The sequence below is a fragment of the Sminthopsis crassicaudata genome, chromosome 2, assembly GCF_048593235.1.
Source record: "Sminthopsis crassicaudata isolate SCR6 chromosome 2, ASM4859323v1, whole genome shotgun sequence".
Taxonomy (NCBI): Eukaryota; Metazoa; Chordata; class Mammalia; order Dasyuromorphia; family Dasyuridae; genus Sminthopsis; species Sminthopsis crassicaudata.
The window spans coordinates 507016056-507033062 of NC_133618.1; the positions used below are offsets into that span (position 1 = coordinate 507016056).

General features: G+C 37.5%; 1 protein-coding gene across 2 annotated transcripts in view; it reads left to right on the top strand.

Moving 5' to 3' along the window:
* Positions 1-17007, top strand: part of COL5A1 (collagen type V alpha 1 chain) — a 288545-nt gene that overhangs the window by 249095 nt on the left and 22443 nt on the right. For both annotated transcript variants that reach the window (XM_074294068.1, XM_074294069.1), the window contains exons 47-61: positions 407-460; positions 551-658; positions 1962-2015; positions 4352-4459; positions 5785-5838; positions 6221-6274; positions 7062-7115; positions 8270-8323; positions 8963-9070; positions 9269-9322; positions 9466-9519; positions 11450-11557; positions 12667-12720; positions 14014-14049; positions 15704-15757. In XM_074294068.1, coding sequence (XP_074150169.1) covers positions 407-460; positions 551-658; positions 1962-2015; positions 4352-4459; positions 5785-5838; positions 6221-6274; positions 7062-7115; positions 8270-8323; positions 8963-9070; positions 9269-9322; positions 9466-9519; positions 11450-11557; positions 12667-12720; positions 14014-14049; positions 15704-15757 — 1008 coding nt within the window. The remainder of the gene's footprint in view (positions 1-406; positions 461-550; positions 659-1961; positions 2016-4351; positions 4460-5784; positions 5839-6220; positions 6275-7061; positions 7116-8269; positions 8324-8962; positions 9071-9268; positions 9323-9465; positions 9520-11449; positions 11558-12666; positions 12721-14013; positions 14050-15703; positions 15758-17007) is intronic.

Here is a 17007-nt window from a genome sequence, read left to right on the forward strand (position 1 = left end):
AGCTTATGCCCATTAAACTCTTGCTTTAACTTATTTTTGATGTTATTAATCCCCTCTCATTAATACCTTTGTAAGATGGTGTAAAGATAAGCCCCCTGCTCACCCTGCAAAAGAAAGTTATATAGATGAAATTTATAAATGAAAGGATGAGGAATCCAGACAACTTTCTATGTCCTTCTGAGTCTCATTGCTAAAGCATCATTACATGATTTAAAGTGCCTCTGGTGCTCATAGTATCAACAGTATTTATATTTGTACCTAAAATCAAAAATGTGTCTATTACTTTTTTAAATCCTCCAAACTTTTGAATTGTTCCTGCCACTGCAACCTTGTATCTGTAATTACTAAGATGTATGATGTAACAGTATCCCCTACAGTGTTCCTGAGACATTTCATCTTTCCATAGGGCTTACCAGGACCTCCAGGTGAGAAAGGAGAAACTGGAGATGTCGGTCAGATGGTAAGCATGATTGACACAATTGCCAGACTTTCTTCTAATTTGACAGGTTTTATCCATCACAAATGCTGAAGACTTATTCTGTTTCCCTAGGGCCCTCCTGGTCCCCCTGGTCCCCGAGGACCATCTGGTCCTCCAGGAGCTGATGGTCCACAAGGTCCTCCAGGAGGAATAGGAAATCCTGGAGCAGTGGGAGAGAAGGTGATTTTTTTTTATTTATTTATGATTTGTAGTCAGTGACTATTAGTAAAAGAGATCTGGGATGGGTGGCTGTTTACATTTAAATACATAAAAGTCAGTTATATATGTATATTCAGGTGTGCACAAACATGATAGATATGATTATGTGCACAAAACTATAAACTAGAGTGTATAGGCAGATATGTAGCATGCTGCTTGTACAAATATACAAATCATTATATATATGGAATATGTGTGTATATATGTGTAATTTCAAATATATAAATAAGTTTCTATTTCCTACCTAAAAAATTACAATTCGTGCTATGGAAATTCTGGACCCAGAAAATTTTAATGGGGAGCTATTAAATACCTGTTTGTACATAAATAACCTCCTTGCAAGAAGATTCAAAGGAATACCATCAAAACTCTTCCTTAATTTCTCTAAGCCATGGTTTCCTCATTTGTAATAAGAGAATTTGATAGTAGTGCTTACTTCACAAGTTTGTTGTGAGGATCAAACACTTGGAAAGCCATAAATATTATCTATCTATTAGTATTATTCCTATACCTTCCAGCAACTAAGTATTAGGAAGAAATGACCAGCTCTATCTTGAAGCATCATAAAACCTATTCTTAGAATTTCCATTTTTAGTCAAATTGTTATTTGCCCAGATTTCTTTATCTTCTAGACATAATATGATTTCTTCCTTTCTTTTTCCACATTGGTACCCATGAGTTCTCACTACTTTGTAAACACTTAACATTTTTTATTTCTATAAAAAGAAGGAAATGGATGTGAAGTCATCTATATACATTCCATATGTAGTTTGCAGTAGATTTTTTTCCTGACTTCAGGCCTTTAAATAAAAAGAAATCTTCGATCATTGATGTTTTTTAAAGATAAAGGAAATTAAAGAGAAACTTAGCATTCCAAGAACAAAGAGAATATTAGGATTCCTTTTGCCAACAGATGTGCATGTATATATCAATCAGTGTAGCGCAGCCAATAGTGTTGATATCAAAAGGCAATTTTATAAGCATATTATTTTTCTTCAATAACAGTAATACTCAAAGAGAGACAGGTATTATATGTAATATTATACACCCTAAATTAGCTTGAACTTGAAATTAAGAAGCCTTGGGTTCAAATCCTGCCTTAACACAAATGATTTAAGCTTTTTGCTTTTCAGTTTCTACATCTATAAAAATGGGAATAATAATACTTCTAAGGTCCCTTCTTAGCATATGCTAAGTCATATTAAGTCCTCTACACTTTTATTTATATTCAGTCAGATAATTGTGTTTCCTTTTCTTCCAACAGGGTGAGCCTGGTGAATCTGGTGAACCTGGCCTTCCAGGTGAAGGGGGTCTTCCGGTAAGTTTTAAGCATAACTAGAGATGTGCTTTCATCCAGATGAATCAGGATGGCATGGATAGAGATGTGATCATAATCAGGTCATTTTCTTTCATTAGGACTTTTCTTTCATTAGAAAATGAGACATTGGGGTTACCCTATGAATTGAAGCAGGATTTTTACAACCCTTTACTTACCCCTTCATATGGAGGTGACCAAAGCTCTTCAAGGCTTTGACAATGGAATGTAGGCTCTGATGCATTCTCACACAAAAGAACATCTTGGAGTTTAGCTCCAGAGATAGGACTATGTATTTTGCTTCTAAGGATCAACCTAGCTAAGCCCTAAGATGTTCATAGCCAGAATTTTGACCACCAGATGAAGATCTTTATAGCCACTGAAATTTATAAACATCATTGACTTAGGCACAGAGGTATTACAATCTCAGTGTGGAAGAATATCCACATTTTTAAAAAATCATGTATTTCTAAAAATACTTAGGAAAATATTATAAGCAATATTGCTATTAGGGTTGTTGTTATCATCCTAGCTAGTTACTAACATATGTATGGAATGTTCTTATTAATAGTAACAATTATATATAATCTCTAGCCCATGATTTTTTATAAGTCTAGAGAAAAAGAAATCCTCTACAATATTCTTGGATTGTAGAAAAAGTTTATTTTATTCTCCCTCATTTTCTCCCCTCCTTCCTATCTGTCTTTCTGTCTTATGGCCCATTGTAAGAAGACTGGAAGGAAGTTTTGATTTCTTCTACAACTATAGTGTGTACATTGTTATGTGTACATTATTACCTCTGAGAAGCTGGAGGTTAAAATAATATTCAATGGTGTTAACAACAATACATCCTATATTTACTACTCATGAGCTAGGGCAAGTCAAGGTACCTCTTTGGGCATTGGTTATCTCATTTGTAAAACTAAAGAACTGGCTTGGCCTAAAAAAAGAGCCATGAGTAGATAGTTTTTCCCTTCTCCAAATGGATGGGATCTTTTGGGAGTACAACTTAAGTGTCAGGAATTTTTCAATGTGCTGACTAATTTTACTGAAGTGTTTTTTGCCCTTCTATATTATGAGAGGGATGCAAATTGTGAAACTGAAGTGATAATAAAAACTATCATCATTAAAAAAAAGACATCAGAGCTGGACTAAATAGGGATTTTTTTTAATTTTTAAAGTTGTTTTTGTTTTTTTAAATAGTATTTTATTTTCCCAAATACATGCAAAGATAGTTTTCAACATTCACCTTTGCAAAACCTTGCATGTTAAATTTTTCTCTTCCCCCCCCCCACCTTCCCTAGAAAGCAAGCAATGCAATATAAGTTAAAACATGGACAATTCTTCTAAACGTATTTCTATACCCATCATACTGTGTAAGAAAAATCAGATAAAAATGAGGAAAAAGAGGGAAAAAACACAAGCTTGCAAACAACAACAAATATAAAAAGATGAAAATACTATGCTTCAATTCACTCAGTTTCCATCGTTCTATTTCTGGATGTGGATGGCATTTTCCACCCCAAGTCTATTGGAATTGCCTTGAATAAACTCAGTGTTGAAAAGAGACAAGTCCATCATAGTTGACCATCACATACAGATTAATGATTCTCAATCTGGGGTCTACAGATTCCAAATGAGTCTATGAACAGATTTTTTGAAATAAAGGAGATCATGAACTTGGATAGGGGAAAAATTCTGCATAATTAATTTCCTTTGTAATTTGCTTTGTGCATTTAAGATTATTGTCATAAAAAATCTAAAGGCTTCACCAGATTGTCAAAAGAATCCCATGATGCAATAAAATTTAAGAATCCCTGGGTTATATGACCTCTTGCAAGGATTCTTCCATCTCTAAATCCAAGATGATAATTCCTGATTGATTTTTTGAGGTTTTTGTAGAATGCTAGGTTGGTCAGGCTTCTCTATGATCCTCATCTTCCTCTTTATCCTCCTTTTTCCTTTTCCTTTTTCTTCTCTCCTAAATATTTGTAATATCATTTGGCTGGATTCAGCAGCATTGTCATCCTCTGAGACAGGCAGTGACAGAATACATACTCATCCAAAACTGCCAACAGCTGTACTCTTGAAGTAGCCCCAGAAAGCAGACAATCTTCTTTAATTTATAACCAACTTTGTGGTTTTAAACTTTCAAACAGCTTTGTCAGGCACTCCCTCTTAAGTGGTGAGTGTGTTAACTGGAGAATGGGGTGGACTCCTTGTCACTTGAAATGTTGAATAAAACTAGGGCCAAGTAACATTGGTGACCAATAGTGATTACAGAGAAACCGCAGGGATTTTTTTGTCAGTTCATCAGGAATTGCCTTTTTTGCCTCTAGGGACCGAAAGGAGAAAGAGGAGAAAAGGGTGAATCAGGTCCCTCTGGTGCTGCAGGACCTCCTGGGCCCAAAGGCCCACCTGGTGATGATGGACCAAAAGGAAGCCCTGTGAGTATCTGTATGATGCTAAATGAAAAGCTAGAGACTTCTGGTAACTACATCCAAGCAAACGTCAGAAGTATCCGTTTCTAAGGGTTATTGTTTTCCCTGAGTGTCAAATACCTCCAAACTGCACTTTAGCGGTAGTATTGTTTTGACAGTAGTACCAGCAGTAGCTGGTAGCAAGTACAATGCCTTAGAGGCCGCAGACACTTCATTGATCCACTCTTTACATCACCCCTATGTGTCATTCTCCCATATGACAAAAGAAGCACTCTAAGTTAAAAGATCTGAGTTTCAGTCACAGCTCTGCCATCCATGAGCTGTGTGACGTTAGGCAAGTTACTTAACCTCTCTGAATCCTCTTCCCTCCGATCAGATGTGAGTAAGAATATCTTTTCTCTAATTCTCACAATAATCAAGTGCTCTATAAAATTTAGTAATCCCCATTGTTAAGGTCAGCTAGGTGGCGCAACAGTTAAAATGCTGGGCCTGGGTCAGGAAGACTTGTCATCTTAAATTCAAACCCAGCTTCAGATAGTTATTAGTTGTGTGACCCTGAGTAAGTCACTTAACCCTGGTTTGCCTCAGTTTCCTCATCTATAATATGAGCTGGAGAAGAAAAAGCCAACCAATATCTTTGCCAAGAAAACCCCAAATGGGGTCATGAAGAAAAAAAAAAGAAAGAAAAAATAATTGCACAGCAACAGCAATGTCCTATTGTTTAAACACTAGTTGAAGAAAAATAACCTGGTAGTGGTGAGAACTGAAAGATGCTGCCAAAAAGCTAGAGGGTTTTCTCAGGAGTCCTGTTAGAAAAATATACCTGATATAGATTAGATAGAAAAGCTTCAATTTGCTAAAATAAGGAGGGACAAGGAGAGGGACTGACTCATTATTTCATTACTATAGAGAATTTCTCAATAAGCAAACTCTACCAATGCAGGTAGAGAGTTTCTTTGAAATCTGTAATCTTACATAAATTGCCCAGACCACTGAGAAGTTAAGTGATTTGTTCAAGATCACATAGCCAATATGTGTCAGAGAAAGGACTCCGAACCAGATCTTCCTGGCTTCAAGACTACATTTTTATTTACTATACTAAAATACCTTTCAAGATACTTTATGGAAAAGATTAATTTATGCATAAAAATAAACTTGATAAATTTATTCTTTCATTCCCTTGTTTCTACTGGAAACCAAACATGTTACCAAATATGTTCGATATGTTACACTAAGGCTAAGAGAGCAAGATAATGTTGATGTCAGGGGCTAGATGGCATGGTGTTCTCAGCTGGGTAGAAAATGACTTTGAGATGTTTTTCTCTTTTGAGGGCCCTGTTGGTTTCCCTGGTGATCCTGGTCCCCCTGGAGAGCCTGGTCCTGCGGTAAGTTTGAACTGGGCATGGTCACTGTGGTCTGAGCAAAGACTTTGAATTGCCCTTTCTCCCATCCCTTTCATCCTAGGAATTTTTTAAAGCTTTAAAGAGTTGCATTTTGCTGCATTGTTCCCTCTTGGCTTCAACATTTTGATGGCTGTTTAAAAAAAAAAAAAGAAAAAAGAAAAATGCATTTCCTGTTTTTAAGCATTTCCATGGAAAAAACGCCTCAAGTCAATACAGATTTTATTTTTTGAAAGGGGAATGAGGATACTTTTGAGGTTCATGTAGCCTGCTGATAAGCAGAATGCTTTTGAAAGACTTACTGATTTTAGGGCCTCTGTAAAAAATTGGGGAAGTTAGAATTAATTCATTTTTTTTTCTTCCATAGGGTCAAGATGGTCCACCAGGTGATAAAGGAGATGATGGTGAACCTGGTCAAACTGTAAGTTATTTTCAGTGCTCTAGATCCACTAGGATCACATTCCAAGTTTGCTGGCAGAAAATAATCCTATCATTCTTACTTGGCATTCTCACCTTGCTTTGCTCATGGGGAGAAATCATTTGCTTCGAAGGGTTTTGGTCCATTTCTGTCTAGAGCCTAGAGGGTCTGAACCAGATGACACCTCTGGGACTTCTCCAGCTCCCGCCATCTGTGCATCTATAACCACAGGATTTCTCATCCTAAATTGGATGCTGAGTTTATGATTAAATGTGGCCCTGCTTCCAGCAGAGACCATTGCTTAGTATTCTACTCAGAAATAACTACAAACTCCACCCAACCACAACCTCCCCTTCCAACAAACAGAGCAGTTGGTTGTTGTGAAATGACATGCCTTGAGGGTGAGAAGCTTATGTCCAGAATCTTGGGATTTGATTACTCCCATTCCACAGTGCAGCAGAGTTGCAGAATGGGAATAGGTAGTGATCATGCGGGCCACAGATAGGACATTAATTAGACTGTGTAACCTGTAACAGAGAATTCCTTGGGCTAGATTAATGTAGGCTCCTGTTAATATGATTCTAAATTCCAGGCATCTGTGCTATCAGGTGCTAAGGGAAATTAGGAGATACATTTTCAGGCTGGCTGGGGAGAGCTCAGAACTGAGTGTAAAAGGATTATCGATTACTAGTCCTCCTGCAAGCTGGTTAAAATCTATCCACTTTGGTTCATGTTTTATTAGGAAACCTTGATTTCAACTCTTTTCTCATTTTTTTTCCTCTAAATCCAGGGATCCCCAGGTCCTACTGGTGAACCAGGGCCATCTGGACCTCCAGGCAAAAGGGTAAATGGCTTTGAAGAAAATCTTGGGCTTTTGTTTTTCCATATGAAGCAATCATCTAGTTTCAGTGTTCTTTCCTGGGAATCTAAGTGATGTAACCACGACTTTGGTGGGGAAGGAGTTTCTGTCTGATGTACTTTCCACTCAACGTCTATCATTATCATAGAACAATGCCAGGCATGTAATAGGCATATAATGTTTACTAATTGATTTGCTTATTGATTGAGAGAATGGCATTACCATCATATCAAGTTCATGCCAGACTTTTTACATGATAGATCAAGTTCTATCTGCAATTGAGGAATAGATCAGACTATCCAGTGAAGTTTCTTTCCCCCCATTGAAATTTTGTGAAAACCAGAGTTAAAAGACATTTGCATGGTGAATAATGTAGATATATGCTTACCTTTCCTAACCAAGCTACTTAAAAGGGAACTAGAAAAATGAGGCCAGATCAAAGACATAGCAACAATTCTCATCTTCCTGTTATTATTCTTTGTAACTTTAATAGGTAGGGAAGGGACATTGAAGTTATAATAATATTCTGAATAAGAGTCTATGCAGACCAGGGATGATTGTGCATCACTTACACCATCTTCTCTACAATCCTCAATTCTTATCAGTCATAGATCTTGTCCCCCGTGTTCAATTGGTGAATGAATGCATTAAAAAAAAAAAGCCTTTATTAAGCACTTTCTACATCCCAAACACTGTGTTAAGTGCTGAAAATACAAATACCAGGACAAAGACAATTTCTGCCCTCAAAAAAAACTTATATTTGAAAACAACACACGTAAAGGAGCGGTGATCATGAAGAGACTCATTGGTCAGGAAAATTATTGGCAGAGCAAGAGGGTCATAGAGTAGTAGTTTGGCACACCAATTAAGGAGCAATGGCAGAGTTAATTTGGTCATGTCTCCACAATTAGAAAGAAACTTCTGTGGCAAAAACAGGAGTTAGTAGTAAGGTGAAGCATTGTGGGAACTTTCCTAAGATATCATTCCAAGAGAAGTGATCATGATTCAGAACAACAGGGCCCCAGGATTGAGGTTTCTCCAAGATAGGGTCTCTTGTGTGGGCTGCAAAGCATGAGTGAAGGAGGCGGCTAGAGAAAAGATGGTGAATGGCCTCATATCTATTTTCTTGTTTTTGTTAGGGTCCTCCTGGCCCAGCTGGCCCAGAAGGAAGACAAGGAGAGAAAGGAGCCAAGGTAACTTGCAGTTTGTCCAGATTATTCTTCATAATACCCGAGAGGGAGTTGTCTGGAGGGTTGAAAGGGTGGGGTGCAGAGGTGATGAAAGAAAAAAAAACTTCCTAGCCCAGTTGTTCAATAGAAATAGCAAAACTTTGGGCATTGGCTTCCAAGAAAGTTGTGTTTTATTTCAACCTTAGAAATTCCAACACACACCAGAAGAATGTAATGACTTTTTTTGTCTTGCTTAGGAGTGGTTCCTTATAGCAATGTGTTTATGTTTAAGTGTCTGTCTGCCAAGCTGCATATATTTGTCTCCCACTGCCATTGTCCTAAGGGCTCTATAGCATACTCAAGGACGATAATCCGGAGGAGTCATTGTCATAACTTTGAAAAGATCTAAATATACAAATATTTGGGTGCAGCTTTGTACTGCCTGAATGTGACCTAAATCTAGTCATTGAACTTCTCAGTCCTCTGTTTCCTCATTGGTAAAATAAGAGGGCTGAAGGGAAACTAGAATAATCCCTTTCAGCTTTTAAATCTATGATCTAATCAAATAGGAAAATCTTTAAGACTTTCAATTACATTAGGGGATAGTGTGGGCGTCTGAATTACACTTCACAGAAAATTTTCTCTCTTCTCTTTTCTCCATAGGGTGAAGCTGGCTTGGAAGGCCCACCTGGAAAGACTGGTCCAATTGGTCCCCAAGGTGCACCAGGCAAACCTGGTCCTGATGGCCTTCGAGGGATTCCAGGCCCTGTGGTAAATGTCTTATTGATCAAAGGGCAGCTTAGCCTGAGCACTGGAGGCCAATTCACAGTACAAGTGGGAATGTCAAATCACTCTTCTTAGCAATGTAGAGGTGGAGGGCAGAAAGGTTTTGGGAAATGAGAGAGGCATAGATTATAATTGAAGAGGCTATTGTGCTTGAGCCTTATGCAAAGAACATGTATTTTTCAGGGAGAACAAGGTTTACCAGGATCTCCTGGCCCAGATGGTCCTCCTGGTCCCATGGTAAGTGTCACCTATTAAACATTTCCTAATGTACAATCTTGGTGAGAAATACCTGTGGTTTACTTTACTATAGGAAACTCTAAATTAGATAAATCAATGTTCATCAGTGCTAAAATATGATTCTTCCTATTTTTCTCTTTCAGGGTCCCCCAGGTCTTCCAGGTCTAAAGGGAGATTCAGGTCCTAAAGGTGAAAAGGTATGTTGTCTTTTACAAATAAAGCTGATCTCTTTTAAATAACATCATCTTTCTCTTCTATTGTTTGCTTCTGGTTAGGAAGAAAACAGATTTCAGAATCAATCAACAGTGGACTTTTATTATATGTGCTATGAGATGTTAAACTAGTGCCAGATATTACTATATTATAAAACTTTGAGGTTCTATAACTTCATCAGTGTGGGCTACCACAAATAAAAGGACATCTTGATTTCACAGACATGGATAATAGCTGATATTTATATAATACTTTACAAGTAATATCTCATTTTGTGCTCACAAATTTGGGAGTTAGAAGCTATCATCCTCTTTTTTATAAATGAGGAAACTGGGCAAGACAGAATCTAAGTGACTTGCCTAGAGACACACATCTAGTTAGTATGTGAGTTGTGGCTAAATTATTACTCTTTGGTCCCCCTAGAGGTGAGCCTCTTGAAACTTAGGCTAGTGGTCAGACCACAGAGATGCAATTTATTAGCAGGCCTGTGTTCAATGTGTTTCTATAGATGCCAATAAAAAGATGAAAAAGTATTGATTGAATGTTTACTATGCATAAAAATGTTTTGCTAAACACTATGGAGACAGAATCTAACCCAATTTCCGCTCTTGAGGAATTCAACAGATGGAGAACAGGGGAGAAAATGTGAGTGGTCTCAGGTACAAGTCAGATGGAAAGGTCTTATGCTCCTTTAGCATTTTCTTGAGTATCTTTTACATTAATAAAATGGAATCCATTCCTGATGTTGGACTATTTGATGGACTTTAACTTTGAGAACTATCTTTTCTGAATTTTCAGTAACTGTAGCTGCTGATGAAGATCGGGCCAAAGCACTTGCAGACAGTTGCAAAATTACATCTCTATACAAGTTGCTTTCCTGACTAATAGAGACAGGACTGATTGGAAGCAGGGCCAACAATAAGGGGCATTGTCTTCAAGGCTCTTGAGCTTACCAAGAATGCTACTACTGTGAGAAGAGGATGATGGATTCCTTCTCCTCCACAGTTACACTCCTGGATGATAACTGTAGTGGCTTGGCTAGAAGCAGACATAGCCTCCAAGAACACAGGGTCACCTCTATATCATGCCCTTTGATCAATAAGACATTTACCACATTCACCTCTATGTCATGATGAGGTATCAGAATAAGTATGTACTAATGTAGGGTACTAAAATGTTATGAGAGCTGGGAATGATTTCCACAAAATCCTACTCTGATGACTCATTTTGGCATGTGGGAACCGTGATGAGCTCTTAAAGGTGACTTTAAGTAGAGGTCAAGCTCTGATGGGTCTTAATGTCAAGTTGAAAAGACTGATTCCAAAGTCTGATTCCATTATAATTTGCTATCTAATCACTAATCTAGTTTTTCTATCACAGAAGTTTGGCCACCAAGCGATGAAATCTTTTACAATTTTAAATCATTAAGTAGCATTAGTCTCTGCCCTCCAAAAGATTATATAGTCTAGATAGGATACAAGACATAGATGCACTGAACAGATTGAGAAGTAGTTTGCTTCTCACTATAGGTGCAGAATGAATTTAGAGTAGAAAAAAGCATCATGGGCTACCATAGCCTGGGAAAGTTTCATGGACAAAGGTAAATTTTGAAGAATGAACAGGATTTGGTTAAGTGGAAAGCAGCTCAAAAAGCAGTCCGTTCTAGGTCAAAGGAAAGAAAAAATATAAATGTAGATAGAATTCACCAAAAGACTTTCCTAATTAAATTGAGTCTCCTCAAAATCCATTGACCTTACTTCTTAGGGAGTCCTTAAGTCTATCAATGTGCCTCCTTCCTTTAAGACTAAATATGTTTTATACTTTGTTTTTCCAGATGTATCTCTCCTTTCTCTCCTGAAGGTCATCTTTTTAGCCACATAGAAAACAGGCACATTTATTTTTCATTTACTGCAGGGTCATCCAGGTTTGATTGGTCTTATTGGACCTCCTGGTGAACAAGGTGAAAAAGGTGACCGAGGTCTTCCCGGACCTCAGGGTTCTTCAGGTCCTAAAGGAGAACAGGTAGGTGATCTGGGGTTTATTTTGTATAGGTTGTCTAATCTTTTCAAGATGACCAGACAAATTAGAGTTGTAGAATTATAGAGATTTAAAGCTGGGGGAAATTCTTAGAAATCAATGGTTAGGTAACAAGAGGATCCAGAAAAGAGGTAACAAAATAGAACCCAATTTGCATGTGTGCTGTCTGCTTGAAATACATGGGAGAGTACTTCTTAAATTCTCTATCAATAAGTGATAGCAAGATTAATTTTATTGTTATCACCTTCATCATCATCATCATCCATCCATCTCAAACCCCTCATTTTGTAGTTAAATAAACCGAGGTTCCTATAAAGAATAGAACTTAGCTCTCCTGACTTCCAGTCTATCCCTTTTTCCAAATAAAAGGATAGAGATAAGAACTAGATCTGTGGTTTCATTCGTATAGGAAACTTTTAGACAAAGTAATTCCTTTTACCAATGCAGGTCAGCACCTTCTCTATAATCTGTAGTCTTAGAAAGATGCCTAGATCATTGAGAGGTTAAGTGGCTCACCTAAAGTCACACAGCCAGAGTGCAGAGAGTTAATACTTAAACTCAGAATCCTCCTGGCTTTAACACTGGTAGCTGACTCTTTATCTGCTATGATGCGAATGCCATTTTACTGTCTCTCTTCCAACTAAAAGTTAGTCTTCAATGTAAAAGTGATTTCTATATTTCCCTATTTTATTGCTCAAGTGTCAAGATGTGTAAATGTGCTGAGTTTGACAAATGGACCCCTGTAAAACAGAGGCACACGTGTCTCCTTCAAGCAAATGAGAGTGTCTGTTGGAGGACTAATTCAAGGATTCAATAGTCGTAATAAGAAGAGTGATAATCATTGGCATTTGTATAACACTGTAGCACTTGCCAAATACTCCAAACACATTATCTTATTGGAACCTCACAATGACCTAGTCAAATTGGCATACAATATAAAGAATAAGTCAGTCAGTAGCATGGTAGGGAGAATGAGGATTAATAGTCTTTAAAAGGATGGTGGAGAAGTAACAAAATAGAACCCAATTTGCGTGTGTGCTGCCTGCTTGAAAAGAATGGATTTTAATATCCCTTTATCCCTTTTTTCTTTTCAGGGTATAACTGGTCCTTCTGGTCCCCTTGGTCCTCCTGGACCTCCCGGTTTACCAGTGAGTATCTGGAAGGATGAATTAGTTGTAATTCCACTCAGTTTGATTCAAGAGATTCAGAGATGCTTGGGACAGGTTGAAGGATAGTATGAGAAGGGGAAATGGGAGACATCATTAGACTTTGTTTTCCATGGATTGACTGATTAAGTAATGAAGCTAAGTAATGTTCTCTCTGGCGAGAGAGATTGAGGTGACCACTGGGCTGGTTAGAACAGAACCCTGAAAGTAGAGTTTAAATTATGAGAGATAGGAGCTAGACGGGATCTTGTACAATTTCTTTGAGTGATGTAAAGCTAGTAAATTGGGAATATCTATTTACATCAGTAGGCATTGTAGATACCCTCTGGTACACCTGGAACAATTATGATACCTGCTTCACAAGGTCAATCCTTGCCAAAACTACAGAATGGATGAAGCTCCTTTTTATACCCTTTTCCTCCTACTACTATACTTATCCCGTGCCTGACCATTAGTAGCATAATGCTATCCCTGGCAACAAGCAAACTCTTGTCTCATTCATGGTTTATCCAAATCCCTATGACAACCACTGAGATTTACTTCCCTGAATATTATACCTTTAGCTTTCACAGGGACATTTAGCTAATTTGATCAATCAAGTTCTGACTTTATGTTCTTGAGAGGGTGCACAAAAGGAAACTTATAAGTATCCTATGCATATTTTTAGGGAACCATCTCCCCTTGCTCCATACCTTTGTTAGTTAACTTATTACTGATTCTTATAGTGAGAATTTTGGTTTCTACAGGAGACTGGGCAGGGAATATACTTTAAGGGTTGGCAGAATGTTTTGGTATCTTCAGTTTATTCCTCCTTTCCTACATTTGGGTTGGCTTGACCTCTTCCTCTCTTACCTACACAAATAACACATTTATTCATTCACTCATTTTTAAATGATTTAAATAAAAGGCAGCTGTCAATATGAAGTGAGGATAAAGTATAAGGTAAAGATAAGATTACCGAATTTAATAACCTTTGAAAACTTATATTGGATCACATATACTTTTGACTCAGATGACATGTCAATTAGTTTTGCTGAACTACTTCCCCCTATCTCTTTTATTCTTTGTCATAAGGAATGATTTGCTAGCCAAAGTATAGAAAGAAAGGAGATTTTGGAAATGCAGGTGATATAAAAGTAAAAGCTATAAACTAAAATTGTATAAATAAAGAATTGTATAATAAGGAAAGGGAAGAGAACATAAGCTGTAGAAAAAGTTATTAACCTTGACCTAACTTCCTGTTTGTTTGTTTGTTTTTTTTTTTTTTATTTCCAGGGCCCTCCTGGTCCCAAAGGTGCTAAAGGTTCTTCGGTAAGTGCTGCATTTACCAAAATTTATAGGTGTTATTTTTCAGAATTTCAAAGTTGGAGGGAGCTCTGAGACCATTTAGAACAGCTTTTATCTGAATACGAATCCTCTCTATAACATCCCTAACAAGAAGTCTCTGCTTAATGAAGACCCATTTCTCCTACTTTTCTCTGAGAGAAAATAGAAACAAGTCTAATCTGATCTAACAAGTCATCTACAGACTGGAACAGTCTGTCAAATATTTAGGTAGCTATCTTGTGCCCCTTGTTGTTCATTTTTGAAGAGTACCAATGACATCAATTGTGATGTCTTGACCTACGTGTGAATTGGATTTAAGTGAAGCAGAATTGTGCTGTTCTCAGGCTCACTTTCTCTTCCCGAGTTACTTAAGTCCACTGGCAAAGCAACCTGAAGTCCACTGACAAAAGTCCAGATAACCATTGGCCCAAGAGGCTGTGGATGATCTTGGTATTTTTGATGCTCAGCCAAGATCTAAGAGCACTGCTTCTTGGACATTGGAACAAATGTTCTACTATTTATTCTACAATTCTACTGGGGAAACTTTTCATGTACTTGGGATAGACACGCCCTTATTCACAGTGAGTTTGAGGCCTGTTAGTTTTTTTAAACATGGTTTAGCCCATCTGTCAAGATGATTTCAAAGAGTTGCCCCCTTTGATTTTAGCCTCACTAGAGAATGTCCAAAGAAAGGTGAGCAGGCGAGGGGAAAGGTCTTGGGGATATACCATATAAGCATCTGTTGAAGGAATTGGACATTTGTAGCCTAGAGAAGAGAAGATTCAGCCTGGGACATGATAGCTGTCTTTAAGGATTCAGAAGATTTTTATAGAGGAGATGGACTGGATTTCAGCTGTCTGGCTCCAGAAAGTAGAACCTGGAGCAATGGATACAAGTTGCAAAATGGTCATTTTTAATTGTTTGTCAAGAAATGCTTCCTGACCAGCAAAGCTGTCCAAAAGTGGAATAAACTTACCTCAAGAAGGGTTGGGTTTCTCCTTCTTAGAGAACCTCAAGGACAGGCAGAATAGAGATCTGGCATGGGGACTCCTTTTGTGTATGGGATGGACTAAATGTCTGATGAGATCCCTTCTAGCTCTCCAGGTCTGTGATTCTGAGCAGACACCTTAAGTTGGCATTAAACATGGGTTGGGTGTGCTGCCATACTCGACCTGCATGCTGGTAGATACCTATATATCCCTAGGATCCCTAAATCTTCATTAAAAACTTATGAATCTCTTATTATTTTACCTAAATCTTCTATGAACAAATATTTCTAAGCTAATTAACTCTGAACTTAATATCTTATTCTTAGCTGTGAAGTACTTGCTAGTTGTCCCTAAATTTTGTTCTTTCAAGATCCAAGGGTATGAGTATACAGGACATTCATTCCAGCACCAGGAATATACTGAACAATCTGTAGTCTCTCTTTCCATCCCTCTTTTTGGGGGTTATTTTTATAGGCCTTATCCTTGTCCATTCTCAGGTTTTTTCTTTGAAGACCTTCTCTGAAGTCTTTCTTTTAAATTTTTGATTATTGAAAAGGCTAGATATATTCATATGAAAACTACATTTTATTACATTATTACTAATGCTCTTTAGTGGTTACATGTGTCTTTCTTTTCTTTTTTTCCTCCAGGGTCCAACAGGTCCCAAAGGAGAGGCTGGACATCCTGGTCCTCCTGGTCCACCTGTAAGTAGTTTTTGAAGATTGAAAAGTCCATGATGGAATTCTCAGTAACTCACAGTAATATTAAAGTCACAGAATTTCCCCCCTATGAAATTCCAAATCACAGAGAGAGCTCAAGGGAGGAAACTGGATAGGATTTAATCTTTTGGTAGGAGGTGACCTTTATGCTTAAGAAGTAGTAGAGCAAGTGAAATGTTGGCAAATTTCCTCCTAAGTTAAAGAAAGTATTCCTTGAATTTTATTCCCAACCTTGGTTTAATACATATGTATGTAAACACCAAAAAAATTAAAGCTTCTAGGATTCAAAAGTGTAGATTAGGCATTCTTTAGGTGTATACTCCTGTGCAGTTGTGGGTGATATAAAAATGTAGATTACACAGTCCTTGTTCTCTAGTTGTTCACAGCCCAGCTAGGGAGACAAGACACATACATAAAACAATTAGCTCTACAAGGCAGCATGTAATCAAGTGTAAAATTACTATAGAAATTCAGAGGAGGGAAATATAGTTTTAGAGTATTTCAGGCTGGGGGATTAGAGGAGGGAGAACATGAGCTGAACTCTGAATAGAATAAAGACATTTGATTTGTTGAAAGGACTGGAGAGGATATTCTAGGTTGAGAGAACATGTGAACAAAGAACAAAGTAGGGAACAAGACAGGAATGTTCTTGGTGGGGGTGCATGAAGAGGAAATACACTGGATTAGAGTTAAAATTCATTTGAGGACACCAAAAAGAATATATGGGAAGTCTCTTCCAGCTTTAAATCTCTGATCCTTATATTGGAGGGTTTGAGTGACAGGTTTAAATTAATTCTAGAGAATGATAAAGAACAACAACAATGTGATATGATAATAAGAAACACTTAAAGAAGGTTTGGTATCATGTGTATTTATCCAGCCCAACATATATATGTATATGTACATATAAATCCCTTACTGCTTATGAGGCAGTAAGCCTCTGCATGCAAACAGATAAAAATATGCATGTTAAATTAAGGAAAAGATAGAAGAGAACTAACTACTAGGAGGGTCAGGAAAGGTTTCTCGTAGGAAATCATACATAGGAGAATTCCTCTGTGGGAAATCTCTCTTCTGGACTGTAAGCTCCATGAGGGAAAGCAAGGACTATATATCATTAAACTTTGCAACTCCCCCACAGTCCAGCAAAAGGCACTGCCCTCAGTAGGTGCCTAATAGATGTTTATAGAATTAAATGAAAGATTCATTGTACAGGATGAATTATGATAGGGATG